Source organism: Chanodichthys erythropterus, chromosome 3 (assembly GCF_024489055.1).
Source record: "Chanodichthys erythropterus isolate Z2021 chromosome 3, ASM2448905v1, whole genome shotgun sequence".
Taxonomy (NCBI): Eukaryota; Metazoa; Chordata; class Actinopteri; order Cypriniformes; family Xenocyprididae; genus Chanodichthys; species Chanodichthys erythropterus.
In genome coordinates this window covers 70,508,143-70,535,673 of record NC_090223.1, presented here as the reverse complement: position 1 = coordinate 70,535,673, position 27,531 = coordinate 70,508,143, and the positions used below count along the sequence as shown (strand labels likewise).

At 39.5% G+C, this 27,531-nt stretch overlaps 2 protein-coding genes across 2 annotated transcripts in view; one reads left to right on the top strand and one right to left on the bottom strand.

The window, feature by feature from the left end:
• The window catches only part of LOC137005681 (uncharacterized), a 1,355,627-nt gene that overhangs the window by 472,577 nt on the left and 855,519 nt on the right, over window positions 1-27,531 (bottom strand). Inside the window, exon 15 of the mRNA XM_067366462.1 lies at window positions 24,919-26,020. Coding sequence (XP_067222563.1) covers window positions 24,919-26,020 — 1,102 coding nt within the window. The remainder of the gene's footprint in view (window positions 1-24,918; window positions 26,021-27,531) is intronic.
• Window positions 1-27,531, top strand: part of LOC137005873 (zinc finger protein 721-like) — a 400,429-nt gene that overhangs the window by 36,371 nt on the left and 336,527 nt on the right. The window lies entirely within an intron of this gene.

Below are 27,531 nucleotides of genomic sequence, written 5' to 3'. Positions count from 1 at the left end.
TTAATGCGCATGCGCGTGAACGTCCAGAACGCTTTCAAACACTGGAGCGGCGCAGAGTTGCCATGGAAACGGCATGGAAACCACTGCAACTGATGAGCAGCTAAACTCCCTCTCTCGTGTTGTTTTCACTGCTTTCAGGTGAGTTTAGTCTCTCAAATCACACGAATAATACACACAACTGTCCTTGACACTTCTCTTACTTGTAATTGACATGCTTCTGTTGAATATTTACTTTGTAGAAATGGTTTATGGTCTTCGAAAAAAATCCATTAGCATCTCAACCGATACGTTACGTTAGGTTAACTAGCTTGAGCTTTTGTTTATGAAAGTTTGGTCTTTTAAAATCACATCTTATGTGTAACATTAGATGAGATGTTTTTAATAGTTTTGTAATGGTTTTTGCTTGGAAGTGAGACAATTTATTTAACATAAACTTGTGTTGTTAAGCGGTGACATCACTTAACTTACACGGAGCCCTAAAATTGGCTGAAACAATCGTTAGCTCAATGGTAACGTTAACAAATATTGATACAAAAAAATGTTCTGTGATTTCAGCAGAAACAAAATAACACCTCTAAAAAAGAGGGGAAGCTCCATGATTTCAACATTTCTGAAGAAAGCTGCTGCCAGAGTAGGAAACAGGTGAAGCTCATTAAATAACTTCATATCCATTTTCTCACAATATTTTTCACCAATAGGCTATCACCATGCATCTGTTATTTTCTTATTTTTTTATTCATCAAATTTACACTTTTTTTTTATTTTATGAAGGTTCAGACATCCAAATGTAAGTGACACTGTTGGAGCAATATGAATAAGTAAACCTAAAAACTTAAATTCTGTTATCCTAATTTAAGAAAATATTTTCTGTATATTCTACTTTCTCTTTTCTGCAGCAGCTTGTGTTACTAGATCCTTCCATACTGATGGCCTGTACAAAAGCAAAGTTGGAGCAGATCAACATCTATGAACCCTATGTAAGTAAAACTTCCAACTAATGTCAAACATACAGTATTGGTGTTGGTGGACAGTTCCAGCATTATAGACATGATATTTGCAGTCAATTTTTTTTTTTTATGTTGATATGAAAAATTGGGTACTTTTATCAATACAACAGGTGAATTATGTATATGATGTATATTACAATGTTATGATGACAGGTGGTCGCGGGTCCTTAAGTAGTCTTGAAATGTCTTATACTGGGTACACACCAAAAGATAATCGGGTTGATTTAGGGCCTATTTCCCCCCTTCCGACAATCCTAGCTATGTCCCAATTATCTTGATGGTTCTACAGATTATCTTATCAGATTTTCCCTTGGTGTGAAGTGTGTTAAGAGTGTCCGAACCTGCTTGGAAGAAAATTGGAGCCGCCCCGATCGCGACTCATAAATATTCTATATGTTGAATATTTACAATCAGAAATCCTGAAGTGTGGGGGGAACCCAGAGGACAAATGCTGGAGATTATCATGTGAAACGAAACAATATCCAATCAGAAAGCGAGATGACACACATTGCAGGAAGCGGATTGTTAAGGGTTCAGTGAGGTTCTATAGCGGGATTAAAGAACTACAACAGGTGAATTCTAAAGAGACAATAAATACAATAAAGAATAAATAAAGACAATAAAGAATTAATATATTTCTGTATAAAAGGTTCTATATAATGCTGGGTACAATGTTTTTTCACCATTCCAAACACTATCATCGCAATTTCTTCCTGCATATCGTCCGCCACTTATTCTGAAGTCTCGCTATTTCCTATAGGGAGAGATTTCCTGTGTTCACAGTCGAGACTCTGGTTGAAAATCTGTTTGTGTGAGGTGTGCTGTCTTTGTCACATCATGGCACACCACATACTATAGGAGCAAAATGGTTAAATCTAGGATATTTTGTCCTCATGTTTGTGGTCTACTGGGACACTTCATTGGTCATAAATCCCCCCTCATTGACAAAAATGTACGATTACGTTATCCACCATGACTAGAAAATATATATTGTCTTTCCCACAGCATTTGCATTGGTGGACCGTGGTACCTCTAGGGTTCGTAAGAATCTCGTAAGCGTAGAATCTGCCATTTAGATTACATGGCTACTTGATAGTGCAACTGACTGATAACAATAGACTATTCCAGCAAGCCATGTTAATGTGGTGTGTATTCTTCTCATTTCAGCTCCTGAGTCCATTTGGGCTGAAGGTCAAGACAGAACCAAACCAAAGCTGGACTGTAACCTACTGGCCTATATGACAGACTTCATACTGACAACTACTGGCATGGATGCTGCATCACATGTTTTTAAACAAAGACTTTTTCACCTAGAATTTAAAGTGTGGTGGAGTTTTTATTCACCTGGCCTTCATGAGGAGACCCTGTGTCTTTATCTTATGTGAGTGGATATCATATTAAACATTCTTAAAAGTACTGCTTATTTCTTCTGAATTTATTGTGTAGTATGTGTAAAAAATTTCCAATAAAAGAAAGGAAACTTCTAGAAATGTATTGAAGTAATTAAGTAATTATTTGTTGAGTAATCAAGATTGTTGGGACCTGTTAATGTAGTAGTACAGTATAAATTGCAAACATATGCTTGTGTTGGGCACGTGTTACAGGTTACTACCCAAGACAATTTAGAGGAGGTATATGATGCTGTGTATTTAAAGGTGCATTGAGTCATGTTTATTTGTACAATATGTAATTTATGTATATAATATATTTTTTACAGTGGAACAAATTGCTTTTTTGTTTGTTTTGTTTTTTACCACTGCACGGCACCATTTTATCATCAATAATTTTGTATAACTTTGTAGTTCATTGTTTTGTCAAATGTAAGAATAAATGCAAGATTATATATTTTCTTTAAGATTATGTAACTTCTGTAATAAAGTCTGTATCATTAAATGGAAACTTGTCTTTCTGTTGTTATTTTGTAGATTTATTTTGTAACTAGGCTTAAATGTAATTCAAAAGAATTTAGTAAAAAAAAAAAAAAAGGTATGGTTGCCTTTGGAACCCAGCCTCGGGCCAGTTCTTGCTAATCGTACAATTTATGCTGGCGTGATTATGGCCTTATGCCGGCAGCGTCGGCTCAGTTTCGGCACCCGGACTCGGACCAGTGTACTGGGGCGGAATATGGCGCGTCATTCATTGCCGCATTCCACCAGAGTCCGGCGGCCGCATCCGGGCCGAGTTATTTCTTCCGGCTTGCCGGAATAGCCTCTATGCATGATCGCTTCCGCGTTCTGTCTAAGCACGCCCACTTACTTCCGGTGCTGGGCCGAAAGCAGCAGTGCTGGATGATTCTGACAGCATTAAAGACTCATTAAGAGACTAATTTAATTTCAAAACTCACTTTCATGTTTGAATGCCTTCTGTTGTGATCCGATGTGGATTCTGGCCACCGTATTAAGGTATATTTATAGGTTACGCGATGCAAAAGACTATACACGCTAGTTACCATAGTAAACATGGTAAACTTATGAACGGTTGAAGAAATCAGACAAATCATAAAGGCTATCACAAACATGTTTTTATTTTATCTGTCAGTATAAGCCTGTCTCGTCTCATAAAATAAAGCAATTTTTTTCGGTAGCTTCCTCTGATTCTCTGACTGAAAATAGGCAACTGTACTAATAAACAAAACACGACGCGACTGAATATGTGTCCTCTTTCTTTTGTGAAATAGACCTAACGGTATAGAGAGCCTAAGTCCCGCCCCTCCGCTTCCGGCTCATGGGACCTTATTTCGGAAAAAAACATGTATGGTAGTCAATGGCGAGAAACAACTTATCTTTTTATCTCGTCTGAACTGTGCCCTGAATTACACATATGATGTTTGTCAATTTAAAAGATGAAAGTCAAGAAAGTCGCAGTTTGTCATAAAACAGAAGAGTAACATTTAGTTTTAGAAAATCGCTCAAAGAACTACATCTCCCGGGAAGCGAAACAACAAGCTGGTATGTGTGCATTGGTACAAAACACTCAGGTATGACAGCATAATGTTACGATTATAGCGTAAGACTATAGAAGAAATGACAGACGTTAGCTTCAGTAAAGTTAGCTGCATTCATTGAGAGAAAAGGTAGGCTACGTCAAATGCGCGCCTTTTGGGTTTGTAGTCTTTGTATTACGTATATTTCACAGTCTTATACCTCAACCGTTTTACATCAAACTGCGACTTTCTTGACTTTAAAATGTATCTTTTAAATTGACAAACATCATATGTGTAATTCAGGGCACAATTCAAACGAGATCAAAATATTTGTTGTCTCTTGCCATTGACTACCATACAATATTTTTCCGAAATAAGGTCCCATGGTGGTCCACCGGAAGGGGAGGGACTTAGGCTCTCTATTAACATTTCTGTGTGACTAATGTGCAATTCTGTGCAAAATTAATTAATTATGATCAAATGTCACTTTTTATTGTAAACCTATAGTGGTAACATCGATGCTTGGGTTTTAAATATTTAGGCTAGGCAAACCACAAAAATACCAGCAAACGGTCACATTTATCATGTTTGTTTAGCGATCACGCTGTTTCTAGTTATTTCTTTCTGATTCATTTTCTGATAAAAGTAACTTTCGTTGGTGAAATAAAGTGTTTGTGTGACGTTGCTCCAGAGAGGTGTGTTACGGGCGTATTTTTAGTGAAGCGCTGTGGAGCTTCTGGCTCGGTTCGGCCCGTTTAAAGTGTTAGTTCATCCAAAATTGATAATTCTGTCAGTAATTACTCACCCTCATGTTGTTCTAACCATGTAAGTCTTTTTTTGTTCATCTTCTGAACAGATTTTAGGATATTTTTGATGAAATCTGAGAGCTGTCTCACTCCTCCATAGGCTTTCAGAGGGAATGAATCTTGCTGGCCCAGAAAAGTTATTAAAGAGATCGTTAATATAGTCCAAGTGACTACAGTGGCTCAATCTTAAGTTTATCAAGCGACGAGAATACTTTTTGTGCGCAAAAACAAACAAAAATAACGACTTTATTCCACTATTCATTTCCTTCTCTCTGGGCCTCTAGTGAGTTTACGTAGTAAAACTTCGCAGCGCGTCTGTGTTGTACGTCACCACGTAGGGTCACTATGGGCTGAGGCTGGTCATGTGTGCGATGCGTGTGATGTACAACACAAACGCGCATGCTTACCCTTAGGAACGTAATTTATGGGGTTAGTAATTGGGTCTGGTCGGAGGAATGAGGTTTATAATAATGCCGGTGCAATATTGACTCTATTTATGAAAACCTAATCTTTAGGTCAGATACATCCAGGGAACAAGAACCAAGGAAACAGAACACGGACATAGGTGCCACGGGGGAGACAGGATCTGGGGTGTCGGTGGAATCGGGGTCGTCAGAGGATAATGATCTCATATGGATAATGTTGGATGAGGTGGCGGAGGAGAGCAGCCAGCCACAGGAGCCCCGGGGGGAGGAAGAAGGTGGAGGAAGGAAGAGGAAAAGGCTAGAGGAGGTGCGAATGGAGCCTATGTTCAGGAGACGAGGGCACGGAGGGATAAGATCAGGAACTGGTTCCTAAGGCCTAAACAGCCTATCTTGATCATGGGAGACTCGAACATGGCAAGACTGCCAACAATTTTTGACGACAGGGTCCATGTGGAGTGTTACCCTGGGGCACACTGGGTTCATGCCCATGAGATGTTAAGAAACAGGACTGCCACCACGGACGAGGTCACGGCAGTTATCATGTCATTTGGGATTAACCCTCTAGAGTCTGAGGCTGATTTGGGGCCTGGAGAAGTTTTGACATGCCCTGACATTTGTGCTTTTTTCAGTTGTTCATAAACATATTAATGACACAAGTGTCATTACACTGTATTCAGCACAAACTAGTCTACCATAATATGTGAGGAACATGTATGTACATGTTTGTGTTTTTGAAGGAATAACGTTTATGCGTGGTTATTGAAAAAACAAAAAACTTAAGTCCCTGAAATAAGGCCAATAAAAGTATATTAAATCTGTGTTCACAAGACTTCTGGGTATTGGAGGTTGTAGAGTAGAGTTTTTGCTTCAGAATTATGTAAAATTTATGCTGACTACTCTTTCATTTATAACAATATATTGATTTAGTTTTTGTAAGACACTTTTTGCCAAGAAACACAGTATGCGTGAAGGCGTGAATCACCATGAATAATGGGTCATTCTCACTTGAGAAGACAAAAGAAATGCATAGTAATGACCTGAAAAGACTTGCATATTAATGAGGCATTTCAGTCAGGTAGGCTGTGAAAAAAAACTTCATGGTATATGAAACATACAGAAAAATATTATTACAATATAAAATAATGGTTTTATATTATACTTTAAAATATAATGTATTTCTTTGATGCAAAGAGTCTGAATATAGGCTTTTAGTTTAAAAGCATGCACATTTGGACAAATATTGGATTCTCATATGTTTATGACAATTTTCTATACAGAGGAGTTATTTTTATTTAATATTCATTTTATCTCTATGAGCGCTGGTGTTTGTAATTCATACTGCAGCCGGAGGGCGCTCTCTGCGCATTTTTAGTCCACAAATTCATCTAAAGAAGAAGAAGCTATTCCATGAATGGTGTTTTCCAATTCATACTGCAGCCAGAGGGCGCTAAAGAAACAAAAACTCGCTAACCATGGCTTTTACATCCAGATAAACTCTTTTCAAGACAATAAATACACGATTGAGACAATGTATGCATGTGTTGCCTCTGAATTTGCCTGTGAATAGCGCTGGCTCCGTGGGCGTGGCCGCATTAGCGGATAATGAGCTGAATCACGGACTTCTGACATGGCTCTCTTTTCATACAGATTACATAAACACAGAATGTTTGTTTTCGATTTGACTTACACGATTTAAAACCTGAAATTTCAACGTTTCTTTAGACATAAGTGTAATTCTTTTGTCAGACGTATTCACTAAGTTACAGTTCATTTTCTGAGAACTATCAGATTGGACTTCATCACACATCATGTCAGTTTTCTTTATTTTACAAAAAGCACTACATTTTGTTTTTACTCTGAGTGTATACAAATAAAAGGAGATATTCTATAGTTTCAATTGATGTATTACTTACGCCGGCGCGTTTTCAGACCTCAGAGTGTTAATGATCGGGCATGTGCATCGGCGGAGACAGTAGGGAAGCTTGTGCAGAAAACCCTGGGAGTAGCGGGGAGTACATTCCCGAATGCCTGGATTTTTATCCCCACCATAAATTTTAACAGACATTTTCCGAAAAAACAGTGCAACACGCTGAATCGGATTAATGCACATATCACCGGCATCGGCAGAGCACTGGAGGCCTTGCCATATGAGCGGTTCAGGTCTGAGCAAGACTTTACACACTGGACTGGAGTAACGGGGAGGGCAATGTGGGAGCACTGGGCCAAGTCTTTAAACTAATAGGGGAGAGGCACCCGGTCAACCAAAGCATGGGGACCGTGGTGAACCTCTCCCAAAATAGAGTCCTGAATAAAATGGAGTTAAAAGTATTACAGAGAGGATTGTCTTTTATTCCCAGGGATGTGGGGGGGACTAGCTGGAATAGGCTGGAGGCGGAGGAAGGGCTTACGGCCTACCGCAGGAGGCTGAAACTAGCTGATTATTTTGAAGGGGAGGAGGGACAAGGACAGAGGGCCCCCTTCACGGGTGCATCTGAGTGGGAGCCACAGGACAGCCAGGTGGGGGAAGTGGTATGGAGGATTATGGAGAAGGATAAAAAAATTATGAAGGGGATTAAGCAGGTTTCAGGAGATAGTAATTTATCAAGAGGGGAGTGGGAGGCATTGAGGGGATTGAGGGCGGATCACTCATTGGTCATTAAGTCTGCGGATAAGGGGAGTGTGGTGGTAATAATGGACAGGCATCAATATGTGAGGGAGCCCATGAGACAGCTGGGGGATAAGGAATTTTATGAAGAGTTGCGGAGCCAATCTTCCTTGAATCAGTGGAATTGTTTAGGGAGGAGTTAAGGCAGCTGCAAGAAAGGGGTCATTTAAATGCAAAGCAGGTGCAATATATTAGGGGGAGTGGTGCTCCCAGGGAAAGGAGGTTCTATTTACTTCCGAAAATTCACAAAGAAAAAACGGCGTGGCCATTTCCAGATATCCCTCCAGGGAGGCCGATAGTTTCAGATTGCGGCAGCGAGAGTTATGGGGTGGATGAATTTATTACGGTGCATCTGAACCCGCTCTCGATGAAGCACGCTAGTTACATTAGATAAGGAGATAAGGATAGGTTCCAACTCCAGTCTCTTCTCTATGGATGTTGAGAGCTTATACACCAACACTGAAATAGAGAGGGGACTGGAGGCAGTCAGGAAATGTTTACAGAAGTATCCAATGGAAGATAGGCCGGATCAGAGCATCCTGAAGCTATTGGAGCTCAGCTTGAGGAGGAATGATTTTGGGTTTGATGGACGGCATTTTTACAAATTAAGGGTACAGCAATGGGGAAAAGGTTCGCCCTGGCGTATGCCAACATTTATATGGCAGATTGGGAGGAATCGGTATTCCTTAAGTGTCAGAACAAACCCAGTCATTACTGGAGATATTTAGACGACATCTGGGGTGTTTGGGAAGGCAATGAAGAGGGTTTCAGGGACTTCGTGGAGATCTTGAATCTGCACCATCTATCCATCCGGGTGAAAGTGGAGAGAAATGAGGCTGAAATTAACTTCTTGGACACTACTGTCTTCAAGGGGCCGGTATTTCAGCACTCGGCCGATTAGACTCGAAGGTACATTTTAAAAGTACAGACACGCATGCCTTGTTGCACCGGGGCAGTGACCACCACCCTCACGTTTTTAAAGGCATAGTTAAGGCCCAATTGATGAGGTTTAGGAGGATTTGCACTAGGGAAGGGGATAGAGTGGAAGCAATTAAGACACTGTTTGAGGCACTGAGGAGGAGAGGCTACTCCAGACAATTCCTAAGGACGATGGCAAATGAGGAGGCAGCAGGACGAGAATGTGGGAACACCTCACTACAAAAAAGGATCCTTCCACTGGTGGTTCGGTATTCCAGCACCGCCAGAGGCCTGGCCTTGGGTATCCAAAAGAATTTTAGGAGATTAACCCAGCAGGAGGCACTGGGGACTCGATACAGGGTGGTAGCGGCGTATAAGAGGGGCAGGAACCTATGTGATATGCTGGTGCATAGTGAATTGGTTCCTGCCAGTGGAAAAAGTAAGAGGAAAACTCGGGACACCCTTCAAAAAGGAGGGAGATCAGGGGTCCGGGTACAAGGGGGACAATCCGGGGTCTACAAGTTGACCCAGGCCATTCCCCTGAATCAGAAGAACTGTGTTTACCTCATCAGGTGTGCCTGGTGCGGCAAGAGATATGTGGGAGAAACCAGGAATTCGATCCTCACGAGGATGTGGGGGCACCGGCACGCGGTGAGGAAGGGCACATTGCGAAAGGGGCACATTGTACCTCACTTTTGTAGGCATGGGATTCAGAAATTAAGGGTCTCCGGGCTGGAACACAATCCAGAGTGGGATGTGAAAGATAGGCGAAGGAGAGAAAGATTCTGGATTAATAGATTGGGCACGTGGTTTCCCAAGGGCCTGAACATAAGGATGGGTTAAAAAAGGTTTCTGGAATATGTAAAAGAATATAATTTCCTATTAAATTGATTTATGAACAGGATTGAAATGTTGTCTGGGTTTTTTGGAAAAAGCATAACATACCTAAACCTAACCTCTACAGGAATGGCCTGGATTCTAGATGATGGAACACCGGTGACATACCTAAACCTAACCCTCACGGGAATAGCCCGGATTCTGGACGATGGAACATCGGCAACATACCTAAACCCAACCCTATCACTGGGGGAGGAAATTAGTTTAAAGATAAATGGGCTGTACCAGCACATTACCTAAACCTAACCCTCACAGGAGTAGCCCGGATTATAGAAGATGGAACACCGGCGACATACCTAAACCTAACCGTCACTGGGGATAATTGGGCTATCCCTGTACCTGCACATTACCTAAACCTAACCCTCACAGGAATAGCCCGGATTATAGAAGATGGAACACCGGCAACATACCTAAACCTAACCCTCACAGGAATAGCCCAGATTCTGGATGATGAAACACCGGTGACATATATGTGGGGCACAGGTGGGAAAAGTTAATAGTTATAGGAGTAAGTGGTGGTCGGTGAGGGCAGCTTGGGAGCAAGGAGTCCCGAGTTCAAGCCCGGGACCGAGACCAGTTTTGGAGGACGGTCGGCAGGAGGTTTGATGTTTGGGAAGGAGGTTAGCTTAAGGTGATTGAGAATTGTGATTGGTCAGGATAGCTAGCGAATGAGTGATTGAGGGGAATCCGACAATTGTTAAAGGCTCGAGGGTAGCTGATAGAAATCGAAGAAAGCTTGCAAATGATTTTGGGAAAAGGGTTGGTTTAGCCTACCATGAGGGGGAGAGGTGGTGTAGATGGTTAGGAGGTTTGAGAAAATACTAGGTAGTTAGGGATCATTCGCCTTTACGGTTGCACTGTAAGTGTGATGTCGGCTATCCAGGCGAACAAAATGACAATCTTGGGTGCTCGTGGGAATCCATAATAGGAAGTATGGAATAGAACTTGGGGGTTTTTGATTGCAATTCAGTAGAATAAGAGTCATAAGAATGGGTTATTCAAAGAAAAGGGTAAAACCAGTGTTTATGGGTGGATCAGCCTCATCAAAGACATGCGCCGGGCAGTGCACTCCTGCGTCCTCCCTATTCCAAACTGGATAGCCGTGAGACGGTTATCTGGGGGGAGGCATTGCTTTTCTTCACCTAACCTAACCTAACCCTAAACTAACCCATAGTTATTAAGAGCCTCTTCCTCCTGTCTCTGTTTCTCTTTTTTCTTGTATTTATCACTCTCCCTTTATATATTTCTTTATACCTTTATCCTTTCATTATTTCTCTTTAAAAAAATATCATCCAGAAAATTTAAGGAATGGCTGGAAGCAGCAAAAACCCTGCAGATGAATTAGAAAGCCCAAAAGTAAGGTTTTTCATACATTATTTCTCTAAGAAAATGGCTCTGCACATGTCTCCCCCAAATATATAATTTAGTTTTTACTTTTAGACAAAAGAGAAAACAGAACAAAAGGGACCTAAAGTCTCCAATGTTTCCTGGAGGAAGAGAGACCAGCATGGTAACATCCTACCACATCGTGATAGGATTATGAAGAATCGATCTGGGCGTTTCCCAAAAGCATCGTAAGCTTAAGTTGATCGTAGCTCCAATAAACATAAGCTTACGATGCTTTTAAGAAACATTGCCCTGGTCAGTAAAATATACAGTCTGCTGTTGTTCACAAGTGTTTATGCTTCTGGTCAGAAGTAATGTTTTCCATATCATTACATTTTGTGTTTGCAGTGAAACCCTCTGGCACTAAAGTTTCAGAAGTTGAGGAGGTGAATGAAATTCAACAAGAGGTCCCAAATCTTGGTAAGCATATTGAATTGAAAGCCTAAAATATCAGACTTAATATGTAAATTAAAAAATTTCAAATTTAGGCAAAAGTATGCATTGACCATTTCCGTAATGCCCATGAAGTGATAAAACCATATAAAAAAATGCAGTAACACTTTACAATAAGGTTCATGAGTTAAACATTATTTAATGTATTAAATAACGAACTAACCATGAGCAATACATTTGTTACTGTATTTACTAATCTTTTGTTAATGTTAGTTAATGAAAATACAGTTGTTTATTGTTTGTTCATGAATTAACTAATGTTAACAAGATTTTAATAGTGTATTAGTAAATATTAAAATCAACATTGACAAAGATTAATAAATGCTGTAGTTCCTTATTAGTTCATGATAAATAATGTAGTTAACTAATGAACCTCATTGAAAAGTGTTACCGAAATTGCAAATTTGCTTTATTAAATGCATCATTGTAACTTTTTTCCTCATTATTATTATTATCATCATCATTATTATTATCTTTTTTATTATTAATTTAGATCAACATCTTCAGCGACTAAAAGACCTGGTAAATTCAGTCACTGTCTCTGCATTAGTGGAAGAAGACATATCTGCATGGAAAAAAGACAGGCCATCTCTGAAAAAAAATCAAGGCTGTGATGCCAGAAATTTTAAATTGCATGCTGACTGCAGACAGTAAAGCTAGATCCCAGTGCTAGATGGGATAGGCTCTAGAACCCCCATGCCATGACCCTCTAAAGGAAAAGCAAGCATAGCTATTGGTTAGATGGACTTGATAGTTATTTATAGAGAAACTGTGCTGCACCTTATTGCTATAAAATGTGAGTTTCCACATTCATATAATGTCAGTCATGTTCAGGCATATGAACATATTTCTTTAATATAAAAAATGTTGGATCAAGGCATCAAGAAAACAACTTTGAGTTTGTTGGTCAATAAATTTATAAAGTTACACTTCTATTTGAAGTAACTGGAAAGTAATAAAATGTGTAAAATGCATGACTGCTTGCTTAACATTCAAATGTAAATTAATTTTATCCAAATTGGTGCACTTTAAAAATGGTTTGAAAGATATCACTGTTGTAAACCAGCTTGTGGCATTAGAGTTCGATGGCAATAATATGGTAAATTGTTCAATAACTTTTTTTCTCCCTTCTGTAGCCTTAAGACATAAACTACAACTTTAACAATGTTATTAGGGGCCAAGCCCCGAAGGGGCTGTAGCCCCTATTGTAATTGTACGTTTTCCCTTTTATTATTATTATTCTTCCTCCCGAATGGGAGTCTATGGCAGCCCTATCAACGGAACATGAGAAAATGATGAAATTTGGCACACTTGTAGTGATGGTCATGTCTAGAAATCTGACCAATTTTGGAGTCTCTAGGACCAACTCTATAGCGCCACCACCAGTTCAAAAATTCAACATTCTAAAGTTTATAACTTTTGAACCATTTGCTCTAGAAAAATACAATTTAGTTCATCTGATTCGTCTCTTCATGCTGATTCTATTAAAATTCTTACATTAAGTCTCCGCCCATTACAGTAGCGGCCATTTTGAAAAGTACAGTATTCCGTTTTTTCGCTACTCCTCCTTCAAAATTTGTCCAATTTTGTCCAAACTTTGATCAGGTGATCTTTGGTCTGAGCCGCACAGAAATGACTGAACAGATTTTTTTTATTCATCTTTGTTCAAAAGTTATGATGTCACGAAGTTAACGAGGTTGACCCAAAATTGCTATAGAGGCTGTATCTCGGCCAAACTTTGAGCAATCAAAACTAAAATTGGTACACTTGATCAAGACCATGATCTGAGGTTCCATGCCAAATTTGGGAACAGCGCCACCTACAGGTCATGAGATCTGAAAAATGGCTATTTTGGCCAATAACTTTTGAACACTTTATTAGAAAATCAAGATCTTGGTGTCTATGGATTCCCTGTGCCATGCCGAATCCGAGGATATCGAATTCGTCAACATCGGATGAACCACGTGTCCGCCATTTTGAATTTTGTCATAAATTGCAATAACTTTTAAACAATTTGACATATCTTCACACAAACTGGTATGTATGACCTTTAGAAGGTCCTGAAGGTACCTGAGAAGTTTCAACACAGCGCCACCTACTGTTCCACAGATGTAATGATTATTGCAAAACCACTTATAACTTTTGAAAACACTTTCCAAAATGTGTATGCTTTATGTCTTTTTATTCCCTGGCTTATGCCGATTCCGACGATGTGTCATTTGTCATTTTCCTTAAATGTACCTGTCCGCCATATTGAAATAAATGGAAAACAGTTTTTTCGCTACTCCTCCTACAATTTTTGTCCAATTTTGTCCAAAATCAGCTCAGGTGATCTTTGGACCGAGCCGCACAGAAATGACTGAATGGATTTTTGATATTCACTACCATTCCCAAGATATTCATCTCTGAATGTGACCTTGCTTGTGTTTGTTGTCTTATGCTAGTTAGCTTAGCATGCTAATTGCTTAGCATGCTAACCAGTTGTCATTCTCTTTAATGTGGCTCTTCAGTTATCAAGTTAACCATGAGCTTCATTAGCATTAAGTTAGCTTAGCATGCCAATATGGATAGCATGCTAAGTAATGCTTTTTTTGTGAATTCTTTGTTAGACTAAAAGGTTTCTTCCACAGTCTGTTGAATGTGCATCCTCAAGTAGCTCAATGTGTAAAGCCAGTTATCTGAAGAGCCCTGTATCCGAAGTTAGTGGGTTCGAATCCCAGGTGGAGCGGTTTTATAAAATAGTGTGTTTTGATTCCTTTACTGCCTCTTGGATTAGAAATAAATGCTTTTTGTTTCATGCTGTGTTCATTTTCATCTAAGCTTATGTACATTCTGAGTTCATTCTTGCCCGTAATTCTGAACCAGCTGTTTCATGTTTGTTCATTTTCTGCTGTTTTTCCTCTTCCTGCTCTGTATTGCACTACAGCATGATGAGCTGCAGAATGATCTAAAGTGCAGCTTTATAAGAATTCTTCATTTTGAGTTCATTTTCACATGAACTAATAAACTTCGGCAGGTGTGGAAACATTCACTTGCACAGTGGTGCAATGAGATGAGAAATGGACCTTGGACCCGGAGGTCGTGGATTCGAATCTTGTGTGGGGTTCCTTTATACAATTGTGTGTAATGAGTCATTTTGATACCTTTTTTATCCAAATAAGGATTGTGCTAATCTTTATTCCTCTTCAATGAGATACAAGTATTTTAGTTCATTCCGTGTTCGTTCTCTGAACTTCTATTGATTTTCATTTCATTTCCACCTGTCCTTCTGAACCAGATGTTTTGCATGTACATTCAATTTCTGCTGTTTTTGCTCTTCCTGCTCCGTATTGCGCTACTGCCCCTACTGGGGCTTGGCCCCGAATTGCTGCTTGCAGCTATATTTTTTACTTGACATTAAATAGCCTATGTGTAACGTTAGGGGTCCACTGGAGGTGAGTGTAGCAGAGAACCCAAGTGCAGTATTTAATGATGTGATAATCCCAAGATCCAAAATACAAATACAAATACAATCTAGTGATGGCCGATTTCAAAACACTGCTTCATGAAGCTCCGAAGCTTCATGAATCTTTTGTTTCGAATCAGTGATTCGGAGCGTGTATCAAACTGCTAAAGTCACGTGATTTTAGTAAACGAGGCTTCGTTACGTCATCACTGTTTCGAAACTGTACGAAATTTCAATGGTTCACCGATAGAGGGCGATGATAAAGTGAGCCCATGTATCATTCACTGAGAACTATTGAACAAGTGTCTAGGGCTTTACCCTATGGTTTTACCTGATCTCTGATCAGTTTTATACATTTGTAGATGTTTTAATTATACATTAGAATAATTAATAATGGTAGTTATTAATCTCTTATTGGCCTGTTTAGCTTGAGCCATGGAACAGAGAAACAAGCCTTTAAAATTGATAAAAGAACACATAATATACACTCTATATTTAATCTTATTAGATGATTAGTTAATTCCTTTTGATTGATTTTACTTTCACTAAAACTTTTGCAATACATTTGTTAAAGGGTGTTTTTAATTCATGTTTGGCCTGAGTTTTGTTGCATTTCCACTGTTCTGACCACTAGGGGTCACCATGGAGACGGGTGTCAGATTGTTTCGAAGCCTCGAATCATTATGGCACATTTGCTTCAACTGTTTCAGTGTTTCACAAGGCTCGATCTGCCCAACACTAATACAAACATGTTCATGTTCATGAACATGAACATGAACATGAACAAGACTTGAAACAAAACATACACTCACCAACAACGGGTTACATAAATCAAAGCTAGACAAGAGAACAATGAAACATGAGGGCTATTTATACAAAGGGACTAATGACAAACAAGGAACACCTGTGAACAATCAAGACAGAGGACCAATGGCAAGACAGAACTGAAATCACATGACAATGATAGCCAATCAGAACATGACACATGAGGGCAATGGAATCACATGACATAAAACATGGCAAACAAGGAAAACAAAGCAATGAAACAAAGCATAACAATGAAAAACAAACCATAAAATGTGAACATGAAACACCACAACAAGACAAGACATGACATTACACTGTTACATAATTAAAGTATAAAGATTTATAAAAGTATAAAATATAAGTATTATAAAAGTATTATCTTATTTGTAACAATTTGAACATGAAGGAAATAATATGATCAAATATACAAGGCAAGGCAAGTTTAATTCAAAGTGCTTTACATAAAGAAGAATGATACAAATAAAACATAAGGAATGACAGTAAAAACAGAATTTTGCTATCTGGATAGAAGTGCTAGGAAATCTAGGGAGTTTTTTTGTTGTTGTTGTTGTCATTGTTGTTATCCATCAAAGTGGATCTAAACCTCACACGACAGGACCGCTGTCTAGCTCTACCTGTTAAGGCACTTCAAACTGATAAACAAAGTTTCAATCTCCCCTTTTGCCAAGACACCTTAAACCAGGGGTACTCAATAGGCGGACTCCGGTCCGTTTCCGGACCCAGACACGGTTAAATCTGGACCGACGCCAAAACCAACATGCTATTTTAATCATAATCCAAATGAGTTTTCAGTGCAGTGAACAATTGTGATTCCGCGCTATATATCTTTGAGGCTTCTATTCGGTTTGGCTGCTTCATCTATGTCCGATCATATCAGCTGTAACTGCATCGCTATAGCAACGTCACTCACTCAAGTCAGTCAGACTTATCCACCGGTCACGTGCTCTGGGCCAGGCAGATAAACAGGCAGTCTCATCATTTGCGAGCAGTGCAAATATCGGTAACCGTTCTTTTTTTGCGGTCTAAAAGTGAAAATGGCGTGCTCAAAGCTGTCTGTTGATAAGAAAAGAAAAGTCGATTTTGAAAACCGCGAGTTTAAAAGTGAGTGGACAGAAAAATATGCGTTCGTGCTTCCCGTGGGAAGCACAAAACCAATGTGTTTAATCTGCAACGACACGGTAGCAATCATCAAAAGTGGTAATGTGAAGCGCCATTACGAAACCAAGCATGCACATTTTGAACAAAATTTCCCTCAGAACACAGAGTTGAGGACAACAAAAATAAACCAGCTGAAATCAGCCTATGCAGCTACAAGCAGTGTAATAGTTAGATCAGCCACACAACAAGAGCGGGCAACAGAAGCCTCACTAAGAGTAGCATGGGTCCTGGGAAAACACAAGAAACCCTTCTCTGATGCTGAAATAGTCAAGGAGTGTATGAGTGAAGTGGTGACTGCTCTGTTTGAAGGGACTCAAAAGGATGAAATAATCAAGAAAATAAGCCAAATACCCTGTTCTGATTCCACTGCGGCAAGACGAACTGAAATACTTGCTGATGATTTGCTTGAACAACTTAGCTCTGCTATAAAAAAAGCCAAATTCATTTCATTGGCTGTGGATGAATCCACAGACAACACAGACAATGCACAACTCATGGTCTTTGTCAGATTTTTTGATGAAGAAAAGGGAGAATTTCATGAAGATGTTTTGGGTGTCACAAACCTCCATGGACACACAAGGGGGGACGATATTTATGAAGCAGTGACACAGATGCTTAGAGACAGAGAGATAGACCTGAAGCATGTTGTTTCCATTGCTACTGATGGAGCGCCAAATATGATTGGGAGAGAGAGGGGATTAGTGGCACGCTTGAGAGCTCACCACCCTGACCTCATGGCATACCACTGCATAATTCACCAGATGGTTTTGTGTGCCAGCCTTGGAGAAAGGTACATGGAAGTCATGACAACAGTCATGAAACTTGTCAACTATCTGAGAGCATCCTCTGCTCTGCAACATCGTTTGTTGCGCTCATTTCTAATAGAGGTGAATGCAACATTTGATGATTTGCTCCTTCACAACCACGTCCGGTGGCTTAGTAAAGGCAAGGTACTGGAGCGGTTTTGGGCACTGCGGAAAGAGCTGGAGACATTTCTGTTGGATCAGAAGAGTGCAAAAGCCAAACCGTTTGTGGATTTCATGAAGAATGAAGAGGAAATGGAAATTGTTGCTTTTCTAACTGACATTACTTCCCATCTCAATGACCTTAATATGAAGCTCCAGGGCAAAAACAGCACAGTGTGTGGCCTCATGTCAGCTGTCCGTGCTTTTCAGAGGAAGCTGGAGGTTTTCAAATGTGACTTAGAGCAGGACCTGCTTCACTTCCCAAGACTTTTGGATCAGACTGCAGGAAAACATCATCATCACAATTATGCTGAATTCCTGGACAAGCTGATCAAAAATTTCCAAAGTCGCTTTGAAGATTTCCCTCTGGGAAAACAAGTCTTGCTGTGCATTGAAAATCCATTTCTTGTCAAAAATATTGCAGAATTTTCAACTGAAGCCACGAAAGTCTTCCAATGGGCCAGTGCTGCTTCTCTGCAAACAGAGCTAATTGAGCTGCAAGAAAACCTAGCACTGCAGGAATCTCACTGTGACCCTGTCACCTTCTGGACGAAGATGGTCACTGCAGCAGGTGTTCCTCTCCTGCAGAAGATGGCCCTTCAAATTCTCACAATGTTTCCCTCAACATACTGCTGTGAATCTGCCTTTTCAACCATGAACATGGTAAAAAACGCATACCGCAGCACACTCACCAATGAACACTTACATCAGTGCCTCCGCCTGGCCCTCACACCTTTTATGCCCAAGTTTAAACAACTGGTGGCAAAAAGAAGGTGTCACCTTTCACACTAAAAGGCCTACCATGTCGTTTTTTGTGTATAGTTCGAAACTTCTGGGGATTGCCTCTGTTTTTTTTGTTGGTGTTCTCTATTTGGAATTTGACCATCACTTTTCTGGACCTCAGACTAAATGGAAATTTGGTAAGTGGACCTTTCAAGTTTATATTTGAGTACCCCTGCCTTAAACTGTGCCACACAGCCCTAATCTCCCTTCTGGAGATATCTTATCTATGCAACACAGTTCAAATTTCCCTTTTGGAAATTTCCCCTTTGGAAAGTGTCCTGACTGTAATCCAGAGATATCTTAACCATGCATTACAGCTCAAATTTCCCCATGGTTTGTCCCCTTATCCAAATTTACCAAATTTTAACCTAATCACAAATGCTTTCTTCCTAATTCTCCCAACTCTTTCAACCAGACAGCAAGATTTAAAATGCATTAAAAATCAGAACAAGATGATACATAAAAGATATAAAATACATTAAAAATGAAATAAAAAAGGGAAAAATGATTAAAAGAATAAAAGGATAATACGTATAAAATAAAAATGCAAACAGTTTGGACATAGCACAGTGCTCAGTCAGTAAATGCATAGATAAAAAGATGTGTTTTGAGTCTGAATTTGAATGTGGCTACTTGTTGGAGCACATCTGATCTCTTCTGGAAGCTGGTTCCAGCTGCGGCTGGCGTAACAACTAAAAGCAGACTCTCCCTGTTTTGAGTGAACCCTTGGTATTTCTAAGTGACTTGATCCTGATGATCTGAGTGATCTATTAGGTTTATATTCTATGAGCATATCTGCAATGTATTGAGGTCCTAGGCCATTGAGTGATTTATAAACAAGTAACAGTACTTTAAAATCAATTCTAAATGTAACTGGAAGCCAGTGTAAGGACCTGAGGACTGGTGTGATGTGTTCATGTTTTCTGGTTCTGCTCAGAATCCTGGCAGCAGCGTTCTGTACGAGCTGCAGCTGTCTTATGGTCTTTTTGGGAAGGCCAGTGAGGAGCCCATTACAATAATCCACCCTGCTGGTGATGAAGTCTTGATTGGAGACAAAGCATCTAATTCTTGCAATATGTTTGAGATGATAATATGCTGATTTAGTTATTGTCTTTACATGGCTACTGAAACTCAGGTCTGACTCCAAAATCACACCAAGATTCCTGACCTGATTTTTAGTTGCTTGACCCCTAGAGTGAAGGTTTGAGAACTTCATCTTTGTTTCCGAACGCAATGACTTCAGTTTTGTCTTTGTTTAACTGAAGGAAGTTTTTGCACATCCAGTTTTTAATTTCATCCACGCATTGGCACAGGGAGTCAATGGGGCTGTAGTCGTTAGGTGATAGGGCTAGGTAAATCTGGGTGTCATCTGCATAGCTGTGATATGCAATTTGGTTCTTTCTCATTATTTGGCTCAGTGGCAGCATATATATAGGTTGAACAAGAGGGGTGGAAGTATTGAACCTTGAGGGACTCCGCATGTCATGGATGTCCACTCAGACTTATGGTCACCGATACTCACATAATAACCTCTCCCTTCTAAGTATGACCTCAACCATTTAAGAACCATCCCAGAAAGCCCAACCCAGTTTTCCAGCCTGTCAAGAAGAATGTTGTGATCGACAGTGTCAAACGCAGCACTGAGGTCAAGTAAAACCAGCACTGATAATTTACCTGAATCTGTGTTTAGGCAAATATAATTTATTATCTTAATGAGTGCTGTTTCTGTGCTGTGATGCGGTCGGAAACCAGATTGAAAGTTGTCAAAGTATCCATTCAAACTTAAGAACTTGTTCAGCTGATTGAAAACAACTTTTTCAATGATCTTGCCTATAAAAGGAAGATTTGAGATTGGTCTGTAGTTGCTCAATATTGTGTTATCCAGATTGCTCTTTTTCCGGAGGGGCTTAACAACTGCAGTTTTAGGGATTTTGGAAAAGTCCCAGAGAGAAGTGAGGCGTTTACCACTTCTAGAAGATCTGCTTCTAAACAGTTAAACACGCTTTGAAAAAAGATGTGGGAAGTGTGTCAAGGGCGCAGGTTGATGTTTTAAGGTGCTGTACTGTCTTCCAAAATTTTACCACCAATTGCTTTGAAAACAGACATAATAGCTACTTTCTGAGGTTGTGATCTGATCTGTTTTATCTCAGTGCAGCTCAAGAATGTGCTGATCGCCTTTATGATATTATTAATTTTCTCAGAGAAGAAGGAAGCAAACTTACAGCATTTGCTGTCTGAGAGCATTTCACTGGGAATCTGACTTGGGGGGGTTTGTTAGTTTGTCTCTACAGTAGCAAGTGTGGGTGTTTCTGTTTATAATATTTGAGAAGAATGTCTGTCTAGCTTTGCCTAGTTCCACATTAAAAGCATGAAGATTATCTTTATAGATGTTATAGTGGTTTTTGTCTTTTGCCACATGCGCTCAGCTTTTCTGCATTGTCTTTTCATATTTTGCACTGCTGTTGAGTTTCTCCACGGTGCTTTTTGCCTGCCACTCTTCTTCCTGACTTTCACAGGAGCAATGTTATCAATAACATTCTGTACTTTTGAGTTAAAAGAATCAAGGAGAAAATCAACAGAGTCTGCAGATATGCTTGGTGTTAAAGATATAGCCTTCATAAACAGTACACTAGTATTCTCATTTAAGCATCGCTTTTTGACCGAGATAGATCTAGCTTCAACAGTCGGAGAGATCAATAAATCAAAGAAAATACAGAAATGATATGATAGTGCTACATCCTTAATGACATTGGATGAAATGTTTAGACCCTTACTAATAATTAAATCTAGAGTATGTCCACGATTGTGTGTGGGTCCATGTACATGCTCAGATCAAAGTCAGATCAAAACTATTCAAAACTGTTAGGATTTATTTTGCCATATTGGATTCTGAATTTTCTATGTGGATGTTAAAGTCTCCGGTAATAGCAAAACAGTCAAACTCTGAGGAAATTGCTGATAACAGTTCTGTAAAGTCCCTGGAGAATATTTAGGAGGCCTGTAAATGACTATAAGTAGAATGCGAGGAGCACCTTTTAACACAATACCCAAGTATTCAAAAGACAAGTAATCACCAAATGACACTTGCTTGCATTGATAGACATCTTTAAATAGAGCAGCTACACCTCCACCTCTTCTAACAGCTCTGCAGACACTCATTAAAGTAAAGTTAGGAGGGGCTGTTTCATTCAGGATTGTTGAACTGCAACTGTCTTCAAGCCATGTTTCATTTAGAAGCATAAAATCTAGATTTTTTGTGGTTATTAAGTCATTGACTACAAGTGATTTATTTTTAAGTGAACGGATGTTTAAAAGTGCTAACTTAACAGTCTTACTTTCTGTCTCTACAGTAATCTTAGTTTGACGTGTAATAGTCAGCAGATTAAATGGGTTTGCCAAACGGTTTGAGAAGGCCTTTGGCTTTCTATCACATAATAGAACAAAAATAGAGAAAGCAACAGGCACACTGGATTCCCACTTGTTCTGTAAACATTTGACAAAGTCACTGTTATCATAGCGGGGACACGACACACATCACTGAGAGCTGTTATCAGTTGTTTTTGGTTCACCTAGAACAGATGGAGGAGGTTGAGGGCCCTGGCGTTGTGGCAGGGGCCTAAGAGCTCTCACAGGAGGAGGGAGAAGTTCTAATACGTCACTCTCTATCGGTGAGCTCTGTGGGCAGTGTCTGGATTGTGTCTGTGAGCAGTGGTTGTTATGGCTGCATGGTGTTATCATTGTCCTTGTGGGATGTGTCAACCGCATGTCTATTCAGCTGCTGAAATGAAGTCCTGTGGTCAGTTGTACTCTGTCCAGGTGTGTTTGTCCCTTTCAGATCGAGTGGATTTGCACACACTGCTGAAGGATGATGGAGGGAGAAGTACATATTGTCTTTTAGCACTCTTGAGCCTAGTTTGTTTGGGTGCAGGCCATCATGTGTGAACAACTGTCTCTGACTCCAGAAAAGATTGAAATTGTTGATGAAATTCAGTCCATTTAAGTTGCAGGTTTTTTGCAGCCATGTGTTAAGCCCAAGCAACCGTGTAAATCTATTTGTTCCTCTTGCTGGGAGTTTTCCACTGATGAACTTTTAGTCTTCTGAGCATTTCAAAAAGTTCATTGAAATCCTTTTTAAGGAGTTCTGACTGCTCCTTCAGAATATCATTCTTCCCCATATGGATGATTAGTCGATTTGCAGTCTTATATTTCATCAGAATGCTCTTAAGTTCCCTGTTTACATCAGAAACTGTTGCTTTTGGAAGGAAGCATGTAGTTGTATCCCTGCTGCTAATGTTTCTGATAATAGAGTCACCCCCTCTCAGAGTCCTGGGCTCGGCTGCTCTCTGAGCTGAGTGCCGCTGTCTGCTCGACCTTGAGCGGCAGTTAGCATCGGTGTTAGGTGCTGGCTGATTTGATCTGTGTCCGATCATGTTTGGGGATTCCTCACCCACATTCATCATGTCTGGAGATTCCTCACCCACATTCATTAACACTTCAAATCTGTTCTCCAGATGTATTGGTGGTGGTAGGGAGCTAGTGTTTGGGGTAGAGGATGCTACTGCAAAATGTGATACTCGTGACAATCTGATGTCTCGAGTGCCTTTGGGTCTCGATCCCTGTTTGTGCCATCGATTAGTATATTGATCAGTTTCGGCACTCAGTATGGTCTGTTTAGGAGCACTAGATTCATGGGACTCACCAGCTGTGTGCTGAGGACGTCCATGACGAAGCTCTGTTGTGTGTTCCGTCTGGTTTGATAGTCTCGCAAGTAACTTTGTTTCAAGAACTGCAATCCTTTGTAGAAGTCTGTGGCAGTTTGTGTATCAGGTAGATTCTTCAACCAGAGGAGGCATATTATTTCTAATCCTTTTGGATGTAGGCAGTTGTGTTTTCCCTTCTCCGGAATGTAAGCTGATGGTTCCCGTCAGTGGGAGGCTGGTTGGATATAAATTCCGCTTTTTTTGTAGCAATTCTTCCAGTTAAAAACTTTGTTGGTGCCAAGATTTGTCGTTTGAGCACTGTTTTTATATTTTATCTCCTAATTTTAAATACAGCAAAACAGCACAAATAGAGCAGAGCGCAGAGCTGTAAGCAAGAGCGTCCGAACAGTAGCAAAGCAGGAAGCACGGTCGTAGCCTGCTTTATTAAGGCAGAGTGCTACAGTCTTCACTGCATGTATAATTACAAAATTAACTATAAAACACAGCTCTTCTACTTTTCATTTCCTTTTTAAAAATATTAAACATGTGGAAATATGTGCATATAGTCTGCAAATATAAAACACAACCCTGACTCTTTTTGTTAAATGTCAGTTTTAATGGCCAACAATAGCCAAATACCCATTATAAAAGTATAAGCAATAGGTAAAAGAAGCTACAATAAAAATAAAACAAACGATTCAGTCAAACATACAAAATCAGCGCTCTAGTAGGCTACAAGAGTAAACTATAAGTTAAGAGATTAAACTTTTAGTAAAACAAATTATAGATTAATGAGACCAAAGATCACCCATTAGATTTACAAAAGATGAATTATATTTAACCACTACAGAGACATGAGAACCAGCGTCAGAGCCAAACTGTTCTTGGCGGGGTATATGAGCGCTGAGCGCCCGGTGATTGCCCGGATCTCACAACTCCAAATAGGTGCTTCTTTTTATCAATAAACCACAAATTTGAGCTTTAAACCAGTACATTCCTACATGCCTGAACACTCTTAATTATACATATCATGACATAATAACAGTAATATGTTTAAATTTCACAGGTTTTCTGCTTTACTATTGATGCTTGCTGGTTAGTGCGCGATGCAGTCTGGGATACCTGGCTGTCTCAAGTCCGCACAAGTCACCTCTCGATGCATCCTCGATAAAAGGGGCAGATCAAGAACACATCTGGGGATTTTAACTGTACTTGGCTAAATGTGAACTTTGAATCGGAACAGTACTTGGGCAGTGACTGATGACATTTCACACATGTACAGACAAGAGCACATATTGAGAAACAGTTAACTATGAATGAATAAGGCATTTCGTGGTCGCTCCTCATCCACAACCTGGATAATTCAACAGCAGCCACAGAACAACAGCACCAACTATAGGTGGAGATGAGAGATTTGGCTGTATCTAACTTACACAGAAGAGACATTTTTTCTTAGCACGTAAGATCAACTACTTGTCATGATTTCAGACTGTGGTGATGTGGTTTCTCCACTGCATGGATCTTCATGTGTATCTTCAGGTGGTTTTTAAAAGAGAAACTCTTTCCACACTGATCACACATGTGCGGCTTCTCTCCAGTGTGGATCCTCTCATGTGTTTTCAGAGATGATGACTGACTGAATCTCTTGTCACAGTGTGGACACTTGTAAGGTTTTTCTCCAGTGTGGATCCTCTCATGTGTTTTCAGATGTGATGACTGATTGAATCTCTTGTCACACTGTGAACACTTGTAAGGTTTTTCTCCAGTGTGGACCATCTCATGTGTTTTCAGATATGATGACAGACTGAATCTCTTGTCGCAGTGTGAACACTTGTAAGGTTTCTCTCCAGTGTGGATCCTCTCATGTGTTTTCAGATGTTCTGCCCGACTGAATCTCTTGTCACACTGTGAACACTTGTAAGGTTTTTCTCCAGTGTGGATCTTCTCATGTGTTTTCAGATTTGTTGGCTGACTGAATCTCTTGTCACATTGTGAACACTTGTAAGGTTTTTCTCCAGTGTGGATCCTTTCATGTGTTTTCAGATATGATGACAGACTGAATCTCTTGTCACACTGTGAACACTTGTAAGGTTTTTCTCCAGTGTGGATCCTCTCATGTGTTTTCAGATGTTCTGCCCGACTGAATCTCTTGTTACACTGTGAACACTTGTAAGGTTTTTCTCCAGTGTGGATCTTCTCATTTGTTTTCAGATATGATGACAGACTGAATCTCTTGTCACAGTGTGAACACTTGTAAGGTTTTTCTCCAGTGTGAATTCTCTGGTGCTTTTTTAAATCGCTCTGTGTAGTAAAAGTCTTCTCACACTCAAAGCACATGTACTCTCTCACACCAGTATGAATTTTCTCATGTTCTTTTAAACTATTCAGCTGTGAAAAACTCTTTCCACACACAGAACATAAATGTGGCTTCTCCTTTGTATGAACTCTCAGATGTCTCTTCAGGACTGATGACCCTAGAAATGTTTTGTTACATTGATCACATGTGTGTGGCTTCTCTCCAGTGTGAACTTTTATATGACTCTTAAGATGTCCTTTTTGTTTGAAGCTCTTCCCACACTGATCACATGTGAACGGCTTCTCTCCTGTATGAACTCTCATGTGATACTCAAGACTTTGTTTGGTCGATAAACTTTTTCCACACTGAGTGCAGGTTGTAGATTTCTTGGTTCTTTTCTTTAAAAATGTCTTTTTAGTCTTTGAGGGACTTAATGGTTTTTCTCCAGGTTTGTCATGATGTTCCTCCTCCACTTCACTCAGTTCTTTACTCTCCTCCTTCACTTCTATCAGCTCTGAAATGAAAGAAAAAGTCATTTAAATTTTCAGTAAATCAAAATAAAGGGAGAAATATGAAGTTAAAGGTGATAAAATTGAGACTGCTACAAAACATTACGATCATTTTGATGCATTTGCATAAATTAGTTGCATATGTCCCTGAAACTTTAACATTAATCATCCAATCGTAAAGGACCAGCTGTCGTTCCAGCGACATAATCCAGTGGTCTGGGTGAAGGTATAATGTGTGTACGTCTTTTCAGCGCTCCTGTGAAGTTCACTTTTTAGAATTTAGTCTCAATTTTACTTTAGCTGCTCGTTTAATCTGACTCCAATTTCAAATGTTTTTACATCAAGATTTACTGAATTAAGACAATCAGCACTGAATGGAGGTCTTCTGGCTACAGAATTTCCCAAATAGCTGCTCTGCCACCTTCCCTTAAATAATTCTTAATAATTTATAAATAATATTAAGAAAATAAAGAAAACATTGCTCTGAAATATTTTGAGTAATATATTTGATCAATGACAAAATAATCTAATGTGATATTAACAGCCATATTTTGACATCAACTTTTACGTTGATATTTAATTAATTTTCCTAAAAACTGTAATTATTAAGGGCCGGTCACAGCAGACTTCTCCTTCCACTTACTTCCTTTCATACACATGTGAATGTGGGACACCAGAAACACAAGATCAAGTGAAGTTTGCAGTAAAGTGGAGTAGATTGAATATTTTAAAATTTTGGAGTGATTATTATTCATTAGTTATGTTTTTAAAAAAAATATATCATGTCATATCTTGACCGTTGCCGTCTCTGTAAAAAGTTCACATGCTCAAAGTCTAGACTGACTGCATCTTTAAATGTGTCAGTGTCCTACATGATTCACTCAACCCTATTGCTTCTGACATGATTTTCCTCCTTTCCAAACCAGAGGATACCAGGAAGTGACATCATCTGGGCTCTTTCGACAGCATGATGGGAGACAAGAAAATAATCTCAATCCATTGTCTCAGTTTTTACACACATGAATGACTGCATTCATCAACCCTGTTACCAAAGTTACTGTAAGAAGAGATTTTGATCAAGTTACACTCACAACCCTGTCAGGCATTCTGGACAGTTCATTTACTTCATACATTTTGGCGTTTACAGTTTATTCCTAAAATTAGCAATGTTGTAAACTGTATTGAAAATGCCTCTATTTGGGTAACACTCCTGGAAATTGTGAACCAGATATGAAATAAATATAAAATATGTAAATATTTAGTTTGATCTGAAGTTGAAAATCAGTATCAAAATGAAATCAGTAAGTGTGACTTACTGTGACAAGAGATTCAGTTGTTCATCTCTGAAAACACATGAGAGGATCCAC